The 14168-nt window shown below is 38.8% G+C and overlaps 1 protein-coding gene across 1 annotated transcript; it reads right to left on the bottom strand.

The window, feature by feature from the left end:
- Positions 1-10829: 10829 nt before the first annotated feature.
- On the bottom strand, positions 10830-11732 carry LOC308414363 (melanoma-associated antigen 10-like; the record flags this gene model as incomplete). The annotated part of the gene is made up of 1 exon (XM_080909591.1): positions 10830-11732. One exon carries the CDS (start codon positions 11730-11732, stop codon positions 10830-10832), a length of 903 nt encoding a protein of 300 aa, XP_080765717.1.
- Between the last annotated feature and the right edge of the window lie 2436 nt (positions 11733-14168).

Raw genomic sequence — 14168 nt, 5'->3', positions numbered from 1 at the left:
AATATGAGATTATTTGGAGTCACTCTATGTGGGCTGGGGCAGTCCAGTCCATTCTAATCTTAACTCTTGACTTTTGTAAGTACCCATGGCCCTCTCTAGGACATACCTGAAATGATGACCTTTGATGAAAATTCTTTAACGTGAGACACATGCCCAGTGGCTTCCATATCTATCATCATACTAAGAACCAACATAGTCTGGGTGCAGTGGTCTTACTTTGTATTCTATTTCTATGATAACAACTGCAATAATGATTAAGGTAAATTTTGGTAAGAATTATTTATTTTGAATTATGGTTTCAAAATTTTAAAGTTCATGATGACAGAGCAAAGACAAAGAGAAGGAGATAGGAACTCACATTTTTCTATAACAATTAGGCAAAATGAAATCACTGGGAGTCATAGCAATGTTTTGATTCTTCTAAGTCTACCCCCTAGTCACTTTCTTCTTCTAAAGAGACCTACTCCTGCCCTAACCAGTCCACCAACTATACAACAATTATTCAAATATATGAGGCTATGGGGGCAATTATCACTCCCATCACAATATTCCACTCTGCTCACATAGTCCAGTGGCCATATCATAGTGCAAAGTTCATTTGGCCAAATGCTACTAAAAACTTCAACAGTCTTAATATAGTTCAAAGCTCCAAAGTTTCTTCTCAGACTTAAAGCAGTCTCTTTTAAAACATTTGAAGTCTAAATTCAAATTACATACTTATAACATACAGTGTCACATAATATATATCACCATTCTTAAATGGTCATATGGGGTCATAGCAAAGAAGTACTGGACCAAAGCAAGAATGAAACTAAGCCAAGAATATTATAACTCCTATAACTCCACAGCTGATGTCAAAGAACTTAAGTGGCTCCACTTTTCTGATTTGCAGGCTGAAACATATTTCTATCTTCCACTCCCTGCATCTTTTTCTCTATGACAGGCATATCTCAGTTTTAGCATCTCTTAACATCTTGAGGTTTCCAGTGCAACTCAGGTTTCACTTTCACAGGTGCATGACAGTGACTTTCAGGACTTCGATGCAGGTACTTCCCTATTACCTGACAGGCCTAAGTGACTCTCCTTAACCACGGAGTATTATTCCATAGCCCATTGCTCATGTGTTCCTCACAAATCACATAGACAGAACTGCTGATTTCATTTGCCACATAGGATGGAGGCAGGCCTTCTATATTTGAAGCAGCTTTTCTTTTTGTTTCATTTTAGGAGGAAAAAGGTACTCACAGATTCCCTCTTTTGCAAGGTGTTAGCTTAGCAGGGTGGGCTGTTCCCTGATGGTACCACTTCTTTCACTTCATTTTCCATGAGGTCTTTCTTTATACTTCTCATCTCTTTCATCACAGGTCTTAGTGCAGACTTTAAATTTTCTTCTAAGTTTTGCTCCTTAAACTGTGCATTTGCCACATTTGCTTTTTTATTTTAATTCTACACAAGCGGGATTACTTATAAACATAAGAGAAAATCAATATTTGTCTGTCTTGAAATCTCCCTTACCAAAGAAATTAGTCCATGACTTCAGTTTAACCTCAGACAATTTATTAGGACAAAGGCAAAAGGCAACCAGATTCTTTACCAAACACAATATTAATTTCTGGCACAGTTGCTAATAATATCATTATGCTCTAAAATTCATGTATCCATATTGTTCTCAGGATGTCTCTATTCCAAGCTTTTATGAGAATGTCCTGTTAAGCCACTTACAGTGTTCCACTCATTTCCTAGTCTAAAGGAGCATCCCACATTTGTCACACAAACACACACACACACACACACACACACACACACACACACACTCACACACATATACAGCATTTTCAGACTTGCACAACAATAACACATTCCCAGGTACAAAATTATATCTTAGCTCATTGTCTATTCCATGATATGTTATGATGACTAAGGTAACTTTAGATAAAGTGATTAATTTAGGTTTATGATTTCAGATCTTTACAGTTAATGATGTAAAGTTAAAGAACATTGTAGAGCTCACATCATGACCCATATGATTCACAACCCTGAAGCAGAGAGAAAGAGGCACACTATCAATGTGACAAGTCTTTGAAAATAATCAAAGCCCATCCTGAGAGATATGTCTTTTAATAAGACTAATTAAACCTTCTAAATTTTTATAAACAGTTCCCCCAGCTGGGGACCTAGAATTCCAATATATTAGCTTATGTAGCCATTCTCATTCTAACCAACACACCAAAGTACAGTAACTTTGGCAACCCCAAATTCTCTGTTGTAACATCCAAAAGCTTTTATGCAGTTATAATGTTAAGTCATAAATGAAGATACTTTTCAAAAATATTGGTGGGTATGATATGCAGGTAGATTATAGCAAAGTAAGTAAAACACTGTCAGAAGCCTTGAACACTGCCTGCCAACATCCACACATAGTTGATTCGAAGACAGTAAGCATTTATTTTCCATTTCAAGTGTTTTTAACAGGATGTTATATCTGATATAGATATAAGCAAGAAATAGCTATTCAAGAGGCTAAAAAATAGCCAAAGATAAATTCTAATTACACTCTGGATCTACAGCATTCTAACCTTTCCACATTACTAATGTTGTAACCAGTCAATCAGCTTTTGCAAGTATTTCCTGGCTCCTGTACAGAATGTTCTTTTCTTAGGATAGAGGATGTTGTGAGCTTGCTTCTATCTATCTATCTATCTATCTATCTATCTATCTATCTATCTATCTATCTATTTATTTATTTTAGAAGTATTGGCTATTGAAAATATATTCCTCTCTCATACAATATATCCCAAGCACTATTTTTCCTCCATCCACTTCCCTTAGACTTATCCATCTTCCCTCTCCTTCAATCTACCCCTCTCCATTTCATTCACAGCAATTATTAAGAAACAGGTTGGCTCACAGATTTTTGTGAATTCTTTCTTTATTCTGTTGGTACTTTCTTAGTGTATGTTAATGATTCCTTCTCCTTTCTCAAAACAAAAAATCACATAAAACACATTGTCAAACAGAAATCAACCACATCAAAGGTGATTTGTAGTGGGGTGTTTGCAGGGAAATCTCACTGTGCCCATCTTAATGTGTTAAGAGATAGTGTGCCTCCCACCTGAGGTCTCATTTGTATGATCCCTGGGATACAACTGAGGATGCCCTATTGTCCAAGATGAAATTTTTTTTGAGATTCTGCTGTCAGCCCACAGGAAACTTGTTTGTGTAAGAGGGAATTTCAATGTGAAATAGACATGCTGGAAGTACCCACATGTTACCCCTTGATTTTGCAATAAACCTAAATAAGAGTGTTGCTGAGATGGTGATTCTGGCTTGCTATTTATGATATGTGTATGGGAAAAGGAAGAATACGCCTAAGGCACCTGTAGATTGTCCTGAAGCTGTTTGTATTTTAATATCAATTCTACTTCCCAGAGAAGGGCTGGCTAGTCAGGTGACTCCAATTGAACCTTCCCATTTTAATTAGTAAAATAAAGAAAAGCCACTGACTGGGTGGGGTTAAGTATGTGGAGAGGCCGAAGGAGATCCGAAGACAGAGGGTGAAGGTCGTGGAACATGGAGGTTCCCAAGGACCAACTGGACCTAGGTGGGATTTAATGGTGTTAAATAGCTATGAACATTAAGGATTTTGTAGGTCTAATATTTCATATAGAAGGGCAGTTTGTATCTTTGTCTAGTTGTTGCAATCTTGTTGTATAGAGGGTTTGTGCATTGAGAGTTGAATATATAAACCTGTACGAAAAGCTATCAGGCTGTAGAGTTGTATTTATGTGGGATTTTGGGGTACAGAAACACCCCAGGACAGAGGCAGAGAACAGGCAGTAAAAAACCCCTAGGGAAGGGAGTTTCTTGCACTACTTGGACCATGTTAGTGGCTCAGACTGGGCTCCTGCCGTGGGCACAGCTCTGAACTAAAATTGGGCCAGAAAAGTGTGACCTCAGCGCCAGTAAAGAGATACACTGATTTTTTATTTTTTAATATTTACTGCAACAGGCACTTTTCCAAGCCTCCTAATTACAAATCAGGCAAGCTTTCTGTCATGCTGTGCTTCCTCATGAAATCTTTTGAAACAGAAGTATGACTGTACTTTACATAGGCCAGTTCAAGAACAAAGGTTAACCAGAGGCCCTATGGACAGGAAAGTGCAGCCGCTTCTCTTGTACTCCTATTATGGAGAGACTTAGCTCTCAAGGAGGTGGGGAATATACTTGTTCCTCTCCTACCAGTTTGGAAAATATTTTGTGCACTTGAGTATCTTGCAGACAATTGGACTAGACTTACTGTGTTGCTTCTATTACAGAGAACTAAAGTGAAAACATCTAGTTCTTTGGAATGTTAGTTATGCTAAATGATATTTTTCTGGGGCACACAGGTGAAAGGATGTCTTGCCAAAGCAAACACATGAAAGAGTATTTTTCTGAAGCAGACACAGGTGAAAGTATGTTTGGATATAGCAAACATATGAACCTAAAACTTTTGGTTTGTTCTACCTTACTAGTGTTCACTAAAGACATGCATGTATTGGTTTGCCTTACATAGTGCTGTTGAATTCAATTTGTCATAACTCCACCATTGAGAGCAACATGCCCAAGAACATGTTAGTGAGGCTCCAGTGGCAGCTTGTTGTTTCAGCGGCCCTGTGTCAGGCTGGTTGGGGAGCCTGGTGGTTTCCTCAGGATTGAACTACAGCTTCCTAGTATCTACTTGCTGAAAGGACTGGACTGTAGCTGATGGTTCATGCCTGGTGTCTGCCTGCCTTGAGGAATGGTCTGAAACTGCTTAATTGTATTTGGTGTTTGCTACAGGACTGAACTGTTTGCTCAAGAAGCTCATCCAAAAAGAACAATTGCTGAACAGGTTCACTTCACCCATATCTTAATAACTGTACTCTTCCACTATCTCTGTTGTGTGGTGGACTAGAGGAGAGGGTGAACCCTTTTTAAAAGTAAGTTGCAAATACTTTATGCCTACAGAGAGCACTAAGGCTTTAGTAAACACTGGAGCTGAGGATACCTTATTCTGATGAATAGTACAGTTGAAGCAGATTCTATCTTTGGGAGTTATATACCCCATGACATACTATATATTTTTCTGAAAGAAAACTGGGCGTTTCAAAATAAGGGTACCTTCTTCTACCTTCTAATGAGGTATTAGCATGGTTAGTGCTTGGAAATTCCACATATATATGCTAGTGCTACAGTATTCACTGAAGGCCAGATGTCGATGACATGTCCCTGTTGCTTAAGACACCACTATAATGCCTGTAAAGTGTTTGCATTTTAGTCAAGAAACTCCTGTCATTTGGGAATCAGGAAGGCTTTGGAACTCTTTATATTTTTTATCTGAGACACATCAAAAATTAGCACATAATATACAAGTATTTTTATTAGGCATGCTCATATTTTTGGCTGATTTTCTGTCCTGTTTCTATCTATCTAAGCCCTCTCATCTGCCTTTTGCTTCCCTAGAAAGTCTTATTCCACTGTCAGATCATATGTCCTCTATTACTACTCTGCCCTCACCCTCCAGTTTCTTAAGAATTCTTTTTCCCTTTCATGCTGCCTTTTATATCAAATATACATACATATACACACATGAGTAAAAATCAAAATTCAGGATTAACATAAGAAAGAGAACATTTACTATATATTCTTCAAAATTTGGGATACTTGGTTCTATAGACTATAGAAATAGTGATCAGATACTCTGTACTTGACAGGGAGTACTAAATTTTCTTTTTGTACAATATAGGTTGTGGTTCTTTAGTGATATTTGCAACCTGACAATGCTAACAGAATCTGTTATAGAGCAAATGTAGAGAAAAGTATAATCATTTATTGCTCAGATTAAGATCAAGGGTCAGGAATAAACAAACATTCACATTAATTGATCAGAAAGATCAAATCATGCATAACAAGTAGGGAAAAAAAAAAACAGCACCAGAAGCCATTGTTGGTGAAGTCAGAAATTAAAGAGATAAAATGATAAAAATCAGGTTCATGAAACTGAAATTCTAGCCAGACAGGCAAAAGTGAAGACCATTCACAAATTGTCAAGAAAAAACAAACTAACGAACAGAGCTGGATTGTCACTGTAAAACCTATTGTCGTGAGCAGGATACATCTGTATGCATCATTGCAAAGGTCGATAAAGCATTTTGTGTATCAGGAGATACACTATTTTGTGTGACACTGGATATGTTGGGCTGATTTCTGTGATGCCATTTGTTTCTGCCCCCACAATCCCTGACATTCTATAGAGACTGAGGTACAAAGCCTTTTGGGGTTCTTCCTGTTGTGGTGGTGAACTTATGGCTTGCTAAGGACTAAAGAAAGCCATTCAGTCTCTCTGTATCCCTTTGCCCTGCCTTTCACTGCACTGTTTTCAACTTTATGGTGATAGACTGCAGTTAAGCATTTCTATTCAGTGAAGAAAATGAGGTATTCTGTGAATTCAGTTACTCAGATCTGAACACTTGCCTTTGAAGCTAGGCCTGGTAGCATGTCAAATGATTACTCCTGTTCACACTTCTACGAGAATTAGCTGGGATTTTTTTTCTATTTTCTTTCCTATCACTAAAAAAAGGGGGAATCTAGAGAAAATCTCAGGAAACTGGCCAGAGATTGTCCTCCAGAGCTGCTATGTCTTATATCTGTCCTTATTGAGATCCAAATATAGGTCCTTGTCAAAACAAGATTCCCTGCCAACTGTCCCTGGATCCTGTAGAATAGTGTGTGCCTATGGTTCCATTGTCTTCATCCCTCTTTCCTACTTGTCTGCAGAAGTTTGTCATATGCAGAGGGACAGCGTCAGTGATCCCTCTTAAGACAACAGTTCTCACCCTGAGGGTTATGACCCCTTAGAGGATCATATATTAGATGTCTTGTACATAAAATTTTATGTTATGATTCATAACAATAGCAAAATTGCAGTTATAAAGTAGCAATGAACATAACTTGTGGTTGGGGGTCACTACAGCAGGAAGGAATGTAGTAAAGGATTGCAGCATTAAGAAGGTTGAGAACCCTAAGGCATGGCTAAAATGCTGCCTTTCAGTTTGTCTCATCTCATACTTGTTTGTGTCCATGACAGGGACTTTGTAGTGCCCTCTATGCTCAAACTACACAGAAGGCAATGTTATTTGGGAGTCATAATTCAACAAGGTTCTTTTATGAGGAATACATAGGGCCTCATAATCTAAACAACTACAATCTGCGTCAACATAAAAAAAACATACCAGGATTCATTTCAACACATAATAATAACTCTATATACCTGTGATGCTATAATATTCTGTATAAAAAGGATGCCAGCTGATAAAAGAAAGTTTTCTAAAAGAGGATTATAACATATTTGTACTTTTTAATTTTTGTAGCGAACATATGTATAATCTATGTATTATGAAATATATGCAATATTACTTAATGTCTCTAATTCACAAATATATGAATATATACTTAACATAGTTTACACATTATGAATTATAAATTATATATTAATATATTATATATAATGTATATATTTTCTATATTTAATATATATTTATAAATATACATATATTTTTATATCATATACCAAAAATATAAATGTAAATAAGTACATATATACTACAATATATGATTAATGTATTATATACTATATATTTGATATATAGTATACATATATATTATATACTATATTCTATATAATTATATATGATTATATTTATTACATATATATTACAACTCTACAGCCCAGTTGCTTTTCACTCAGGTTTATATATTCAACTCTCAATCCACAAACCTCTACACAGCAAGATTACATCGAATAGACAAAGATACAAACCTCCCTTCTATATGATATATTAGACCTATAAAATCCTTAATATTCATAGCTATTTAACACCAATAAATCCCAGCTACTCCTTGGGAACCTCCATGTTGCCACAACCTTCACCCTCTGTCCTCTGACCTCCTCAGAACTCTTCTTATACCTCCCTTGTCCCGCCCAGTCACTACTTTTCCTTTATTTTACTAATTAAAATGGGAAGGCTCAGATGAAGTCACCTGAAGAGTATATGACTAGGCAGCCCTTCTTGGGGAAGTGGAATTAACATTAAAATACAAACAGCTTCAGCACAATCTACATATATACATATATATATATATATATATATATATATATATATGTATACTATTCATATATGTGTGTATGGTAAGCATATATAATATACAATATTTAATTATTTTATATACACTTTATAATATATAATTTTAATATTAAATCAATGTATTATGCCACATAATGTAATAACATATTAATATATATGAATATATATTATGTGTATTACCTCTTGTTCAGGTCGTAGAGAGTGGTGGTTTTGATAAGTTAACTACAGTATCTATAACTGTTAATTTTGTTCAAAAAATGTGGCTACTATAGATTGTATGACAGTGACTTTATCTCTTGTTTAGGCTTCTAAGACCAGATATGCCATGAAATTCATGAATTCTTCTTTTTAATTTAATTTTATTCTATGTTCAGCCTGACCACTTACCACATGCATTGTGAAAGCAACTCACAGGGAGAGTGAAATAGTCTTTCTGGCCTCAAGAGGAGGCCAAACAGGAGCATCAGGCAAGAAAAAGGTGCATACTGAACTGTGGACTCCACCCAACACTGTCACTAAGTATCCAGGAATTAGAAAAATTCCCAAGGCTGGGAACTGTGGTGCTATTCCTGTTGGAAGTGATAAAGCCTGTTCGAAGGGGCTACTAGAATTTGAGTCCTGCATGTAAGGGCCCAGTACAGTTTCTTAGTGAGTAGAATCATAGTAAAAGGTAGATGATTGTTACTAGCCCTTTCTACCCTTGGGTCATGCTACTCACCCTGTTTGCCAGGATATATCAAGAGAACATGTGGCCCAGTGGGACACAATACAGCTAAGCAGCCACTGAAATTTTAGGAATAAAACTCACTAAATCCTCCCTCTTTTTGAATACATGTCAAAATTTGTACAGGGAAACTCCTACAGTGTGAATCCAGGATCAACTTCTGACTTCCATCCCTCTCAGAGGCTTTTCTAGTCAAAGCAGTGCCTTTCATAGTTCACTATCTACGAAAAGTGACTATCTAGGGCAAAATTACACTGGTAAGAACTGAACTAAAATGGTATCTTAGGGTCCAGTCAAAGCATTAAAGGGTCAAAGTGCTAGCTTTGTTAGCCTGACACTTAGAGATATATCCTTCCCAAACCACAGAAAGAGTGAGGTTCAACTGGGTACAACTGATATCCTAGCACTCATTTATCAAGAACGGAGGTAGAGGAAGGAGAACTGGCCATAGACTCTCAGAGTAAGATTTGCAGCAGTAGAAACATGCAAGATCTGCTTTAACATGGTGAGAGGCAAGAAACAATGTGCAAACTGTACTCTGCTGCCTATAAGTATACTGTGGCATGTACACATTGAATTCACACTGATATACACACATAATTATCCTAAAGTTTAATTTTACCCAGTGCTAGAAAGCTTGGACAATCAGTGCACTTGCTGGTCTTTTAGTCAGTGAAGCAAAGTTTTGTTTACACTACTCACAGGCTCACAAACATTCTAATTCCAGTTCCATGGGATCTGGCACCCACTCTTGGCCTCCCTAGGCATCAGGGACATAAATACTCCACTCACTTACATGCAAACAAAAAAGCCATAAGCCTAAGAAACATTTAAAATAATCTTAATATTCAGCTTTGTGTCCCCTGCCAAGAAGATAAGGAAGCCCTGTCTAAGCCTTGCTTTCCCATGATTGCCCTGCGTGTGTTAGGGACCTCCTGTAGAATGCAGCAGTGAACCTTAATTAAGTTCCTGAGATGTGTTAAGCTGTAACTTGAATTCATGCCCCAGAACAAGATTCTTCTCTGAATATTTTAGTTGTTTTGATGTGATAGGGCTACAATCTTCCTGATTGCATGTGAAATGCAAATGTTTCACCACTGAGTGACACTCCCAGGCTGAATCCTCTCTAAAGTTCACTGAAAAAGGAATGCTCAGTTTTTCCTTCTCTCAACCCTAAGTCAGTCACACCTTCCAAGTATCTGGTCTTTGCTAACTCAGGGTTTAATTACAGTCACCTCCCAGGACAGTCTCCCATGCTGTATTCCTTTAAGGCACTAACACAGGAGTTCTCAGGAGGGCCTGCCCTCTGCAGTCCTTTTGTACTAGGGCTTGTCATCTAAGGGGATTTCTCATGGTCTGGCTTCTGCTATGTGCCAGTTATCCAAGGGTAGAGAGGGATCTGGTTTTCCCTACATCCCACTGATAACATAGGACTTTGCAAAGATAAGGTTCTCAGAGAAGGCTCTGGGAAGGGATTCCCTTTTGTTTAGTTAGTTAACTGGAATGAGAGACCAAACATAGCTGCACAAGAAAAATTTAGTTTTATTCTGTTCTTTGTTAATGCCAGTATGTTTTTTGTTATCCAGGAAATTCCAACTTTAGTGTTATATCGTGTGACACATTACAAATCAGAAAACATTCTTGTTTTTAAGATGACAAAGTTTTCCTGACCTAAATAAACACAGGCATTACTGATATCAATTTTTGCCTTAAAATTCTCAAGTAAAGGAGCCTTATAGTAAAAGTTAATAATGTTTTAAAATAATGAGCATAAGTCACCCAAACAGAACAATAAGAAAGGAATGGGTTACACTCTCTTTCCAATAGCTCTCATTTGGGGGTCTACCACTTATATTACTATTCTGCCTGACCATTAACTACTAATACACTATAGGTTGTGCTGGTCAGAGCAGTACTATTATCTGCTGGGCTTTTCTGGCCTAGGCCCTCTCTTGTTCTTCCCTCAAAGCCTCAGCATACTTCTCAGGGTAGGATCTGGGATCCTGCCTAACAATGCTGGCATAAAATTCCAGGATCTTCATCTTGGTGGTTTCAGCAAATGCCCTCGGGCCCCACAGCAACTCAAAGCGAGGAGGAAGGCTGTTGGGCACCTGCCTGTATTCCACATATCCTTCCTCTACAAAGTCTTGAGTGATAAGACTCCTGGGTTCCCCAAATATGAAATGATCAATTCCAGCATACATTCCTAGGTTATTCATCACCTGCCAGAATACCTCCTCGCTGACACAATTGTTCTCTATAAAGATGATGCATAGGACAATTATAACCAGACCTGTCTTGGGCACACCTATAACTCCATGTAGCATCCCATCATAGGTGATCCCCAGAGCAGGGTAAAGGAAGTAGGAGTGGACGAAAGGATCCACTTCCATCATGTCAACGCCAAAAATCAGCTTCATGCACTCAAAAGCCTTACTAAAGATCATAGGGTAGTACTCCTCATAATCACTCAAGGCCTTCCTGATCATTTCTTCCTTACTGGTTATCTCCATCCTTCTAAACTTGATGAGCAGGAATCTCACCAAATCAACTACCTTTCCATTTAGTTCATCCAGGGAGGGGACCCCATCACCCTGTATCCCTGCTAGAGGAATGTCAGGGAATTCCCCATCCATAAAACCGATGGCCGGGGGAGGAGAGGAGGCTCTCTGAGGAGAACTAGGTGTTTCTCCAGGAGGCACATCCCCAGATATGGTGGCAATGGCTTCCACCTCCCCTGCCTCAGCTATGGAGTCCTGGGCATCCTCGGGGCCCCTTTCTTCGATTTGGGCCTCAGGGAGGTCCCAGAGGTTGAAGGTCTGGCTGTTCTCAGTAGGATCCATCTTGAGGTTCCTTGGAAAGCAGGCAGGATACCGTGTAGGTCACGGGGATGAAGATTCACAAATCTGAGGAATAAAGGAAAAATGTGAGGGGACTCTATCCAAAAGTAGCTCCCCAAAATGCCTGTTACAGAAATTTGCTTCAGTGGTACTCTCAGGCCAAAGGACTATGGTACTGCATGTATCCCTAAAAACCTGAAAGAGGAAAAGACATGGCTTCTGCAGGCTTCTTCCATCTTCTTGTCTGAGGCAAATGCCAAAAAGTTCTGTGCCTCTGAAATATAATCTAAGGAAGTAAAGGTGTCTGATCTCCTTGTATCTGGTACAGAACAAGTCAGCATGACCTCATTTTGCTAGGATATACGATCAGCCTAATCCAGGATAAATGTAAAGGAGGAGGTTGTTCCATATGACCCCCCGTATCTCTATTCCCTAAGGCAAGGGTATCTGCTTTGTAAGACATGGGTTCTGCTTTGTGAGACAAGAGAGGAGGCGAGGGAAGGGATTTCATCCAAAGTGCCTAGGCTTCCCCACTATTACCAGGAGAGTAGAGAGGTTCTGAATCTTTGTGTTGGCTGATGGGACTTCCTTGGCTCTTACCTTTGTACTGATGTACCAGGCTCTTCCTCTGATGACTTGAGTCAAGCCCTTCAGCTCCTTTAGACTAATGCCTGGAAATAAGACAGGGAGTTCAGAATGATGTCCTTGCAAAAGACTGATGTAGAAAAAACGGTTCAGGGAAGACATTTTGGGGGATATATATCTGTGCTCTAGGCTGGAGTTTCCCAATATCCTTACCTGGAACTTGCCTTGTCCTAGAAGTCCTGTAGTTAACCAAAGTCTCCCACTCTGATCACATTCCTCCCCTCCTGGAGATCCTCAAAACTCTCAGGAGACGTGAGCCAGTGACACGTCTCATCTACCTCAGTTTGAGATATCCAGTGATGACCACATACATGACCTGGGGCCATCTCTGCTAGCTATAAATTCCCAAGCTCCACCTGAATTTCATCTCATTTATCCTTTAGATTTTTCATTTACCCCTTACCTTATTTCCTCCAAACATTCATATTCGGTCAGAGACAGTTTAAGTAAACAAGCCACTGAAGCCCCTAAAGCTATGACCCCAGGGCATATGCAGTCTGCAAAGTATTTTTCCTTAATTTCAGATACAGTCCTCATAAGAGGTCCAGCTACTAAATGCTTCTGTTTCTCCATATGTAGCTCCGTCCTCTGAAGTGACATTAATTCTAGGACAAAGTACATCTTTTCCCAGATAATTCCCACCATTAGGCATGCAAGTGAAAATAAACCCTCAACACTTGCCACCTATCCAGGGCAGGCATTAGAACTGATCCAAGACTCTAATTCCTTGTTATAGTACATGTAGGGTCTCTTCAAAACTATACTTTTCACCATAGTTGCTTACCTGGATTGTTGGAAGATACTAGATAGTTCCCTCTCGTAGCTCCTGCTGCTGTTTGGTGATCCCGCACACTGTACAGGCTCACCTTCCTGGGGAGGAGAAAGAAGTGAAGACAAAGTCCACTTTAAGAACTCTGGGGTATTTGTCAAGACAGGCAGAATTAGTTGGATGCCTTTTTTTTTTTTTTTTTTCCTGGAGATTCTAAAGGTTTTCCAAGTATGCCTTATTAGGCCCCTGCTGACCTTTAGACCCAGGCCCAGGTCAAACCTGACCCCAACCTAAACTCCTTAACAGGAAATCAGAGGTGATATCTTTGGTCCAAAGTCTTACACAGAACCAGTGTGGACTGTGGAGGATGGGGAAGCCTTGAGATTGCTCAGTCCTGCAAGTGAGCAATAGGGAGTACTCTCAACATATGGCTCTGAGTTCCTTAAATCCCAAAAGGCAATAACAAAGATAGGAGAGTGACACATTCCTCACAAGTCAGCCTTGGTTTGCATGAACATGGTCAAAATTATACAATGTAGCTTTTTAAAATCTCATCCTGTCTATCTCCTAAAAAGTTTCTCTAACTACTCCAAGCACCCATCATGCAAGTGTGTAGCTATAATTCCTCCAAGCACACCCCTCTCTAATTATAATGAGTTCACTATAGATTCCTGCTTCTCAACCTTCCTAGTGCTGTGACCCTTTACTACAGTTCTTTCTGTTACCAAACCATAAAATTATTTTATTGTCACTTCATAACTGCAATACTGCTATAGTTACAATTCATTATGCAAGTATCTATATTTTCTTTGGGTCTTAGGTGACCACTGTGTCTTCCAAAAGGGTCTCGACCCACAGATTAAGAAACAAAATTCTAAAAGGACTGAAGCTCCTATACTCCACATTCTGGTGCTATACATACTTCAAAAGCAAAGTCACCATCTAGTTTGAGAAGACCTCTAATCATCGCTCTTCTCTGTGTACAGTGACATGGTTAAAGAATTTATTATTAAAACTGGATCCCC

Source organism: Micromys minutus, assembly GCF_963924665.1.
Source record: "Micromys minutus genome assembly, chromosome: X".
Taxonomy (NCBI): Eukaryota; Metazoa; Chordata; class Mammalia; order Rodentia; family Muridae; genus Micromys; species Micromys minutus.
Note: the sequence above shows the minus strand (reverse complement) of the source record. Positions and strands in the feature narration are given on the sequence as shown.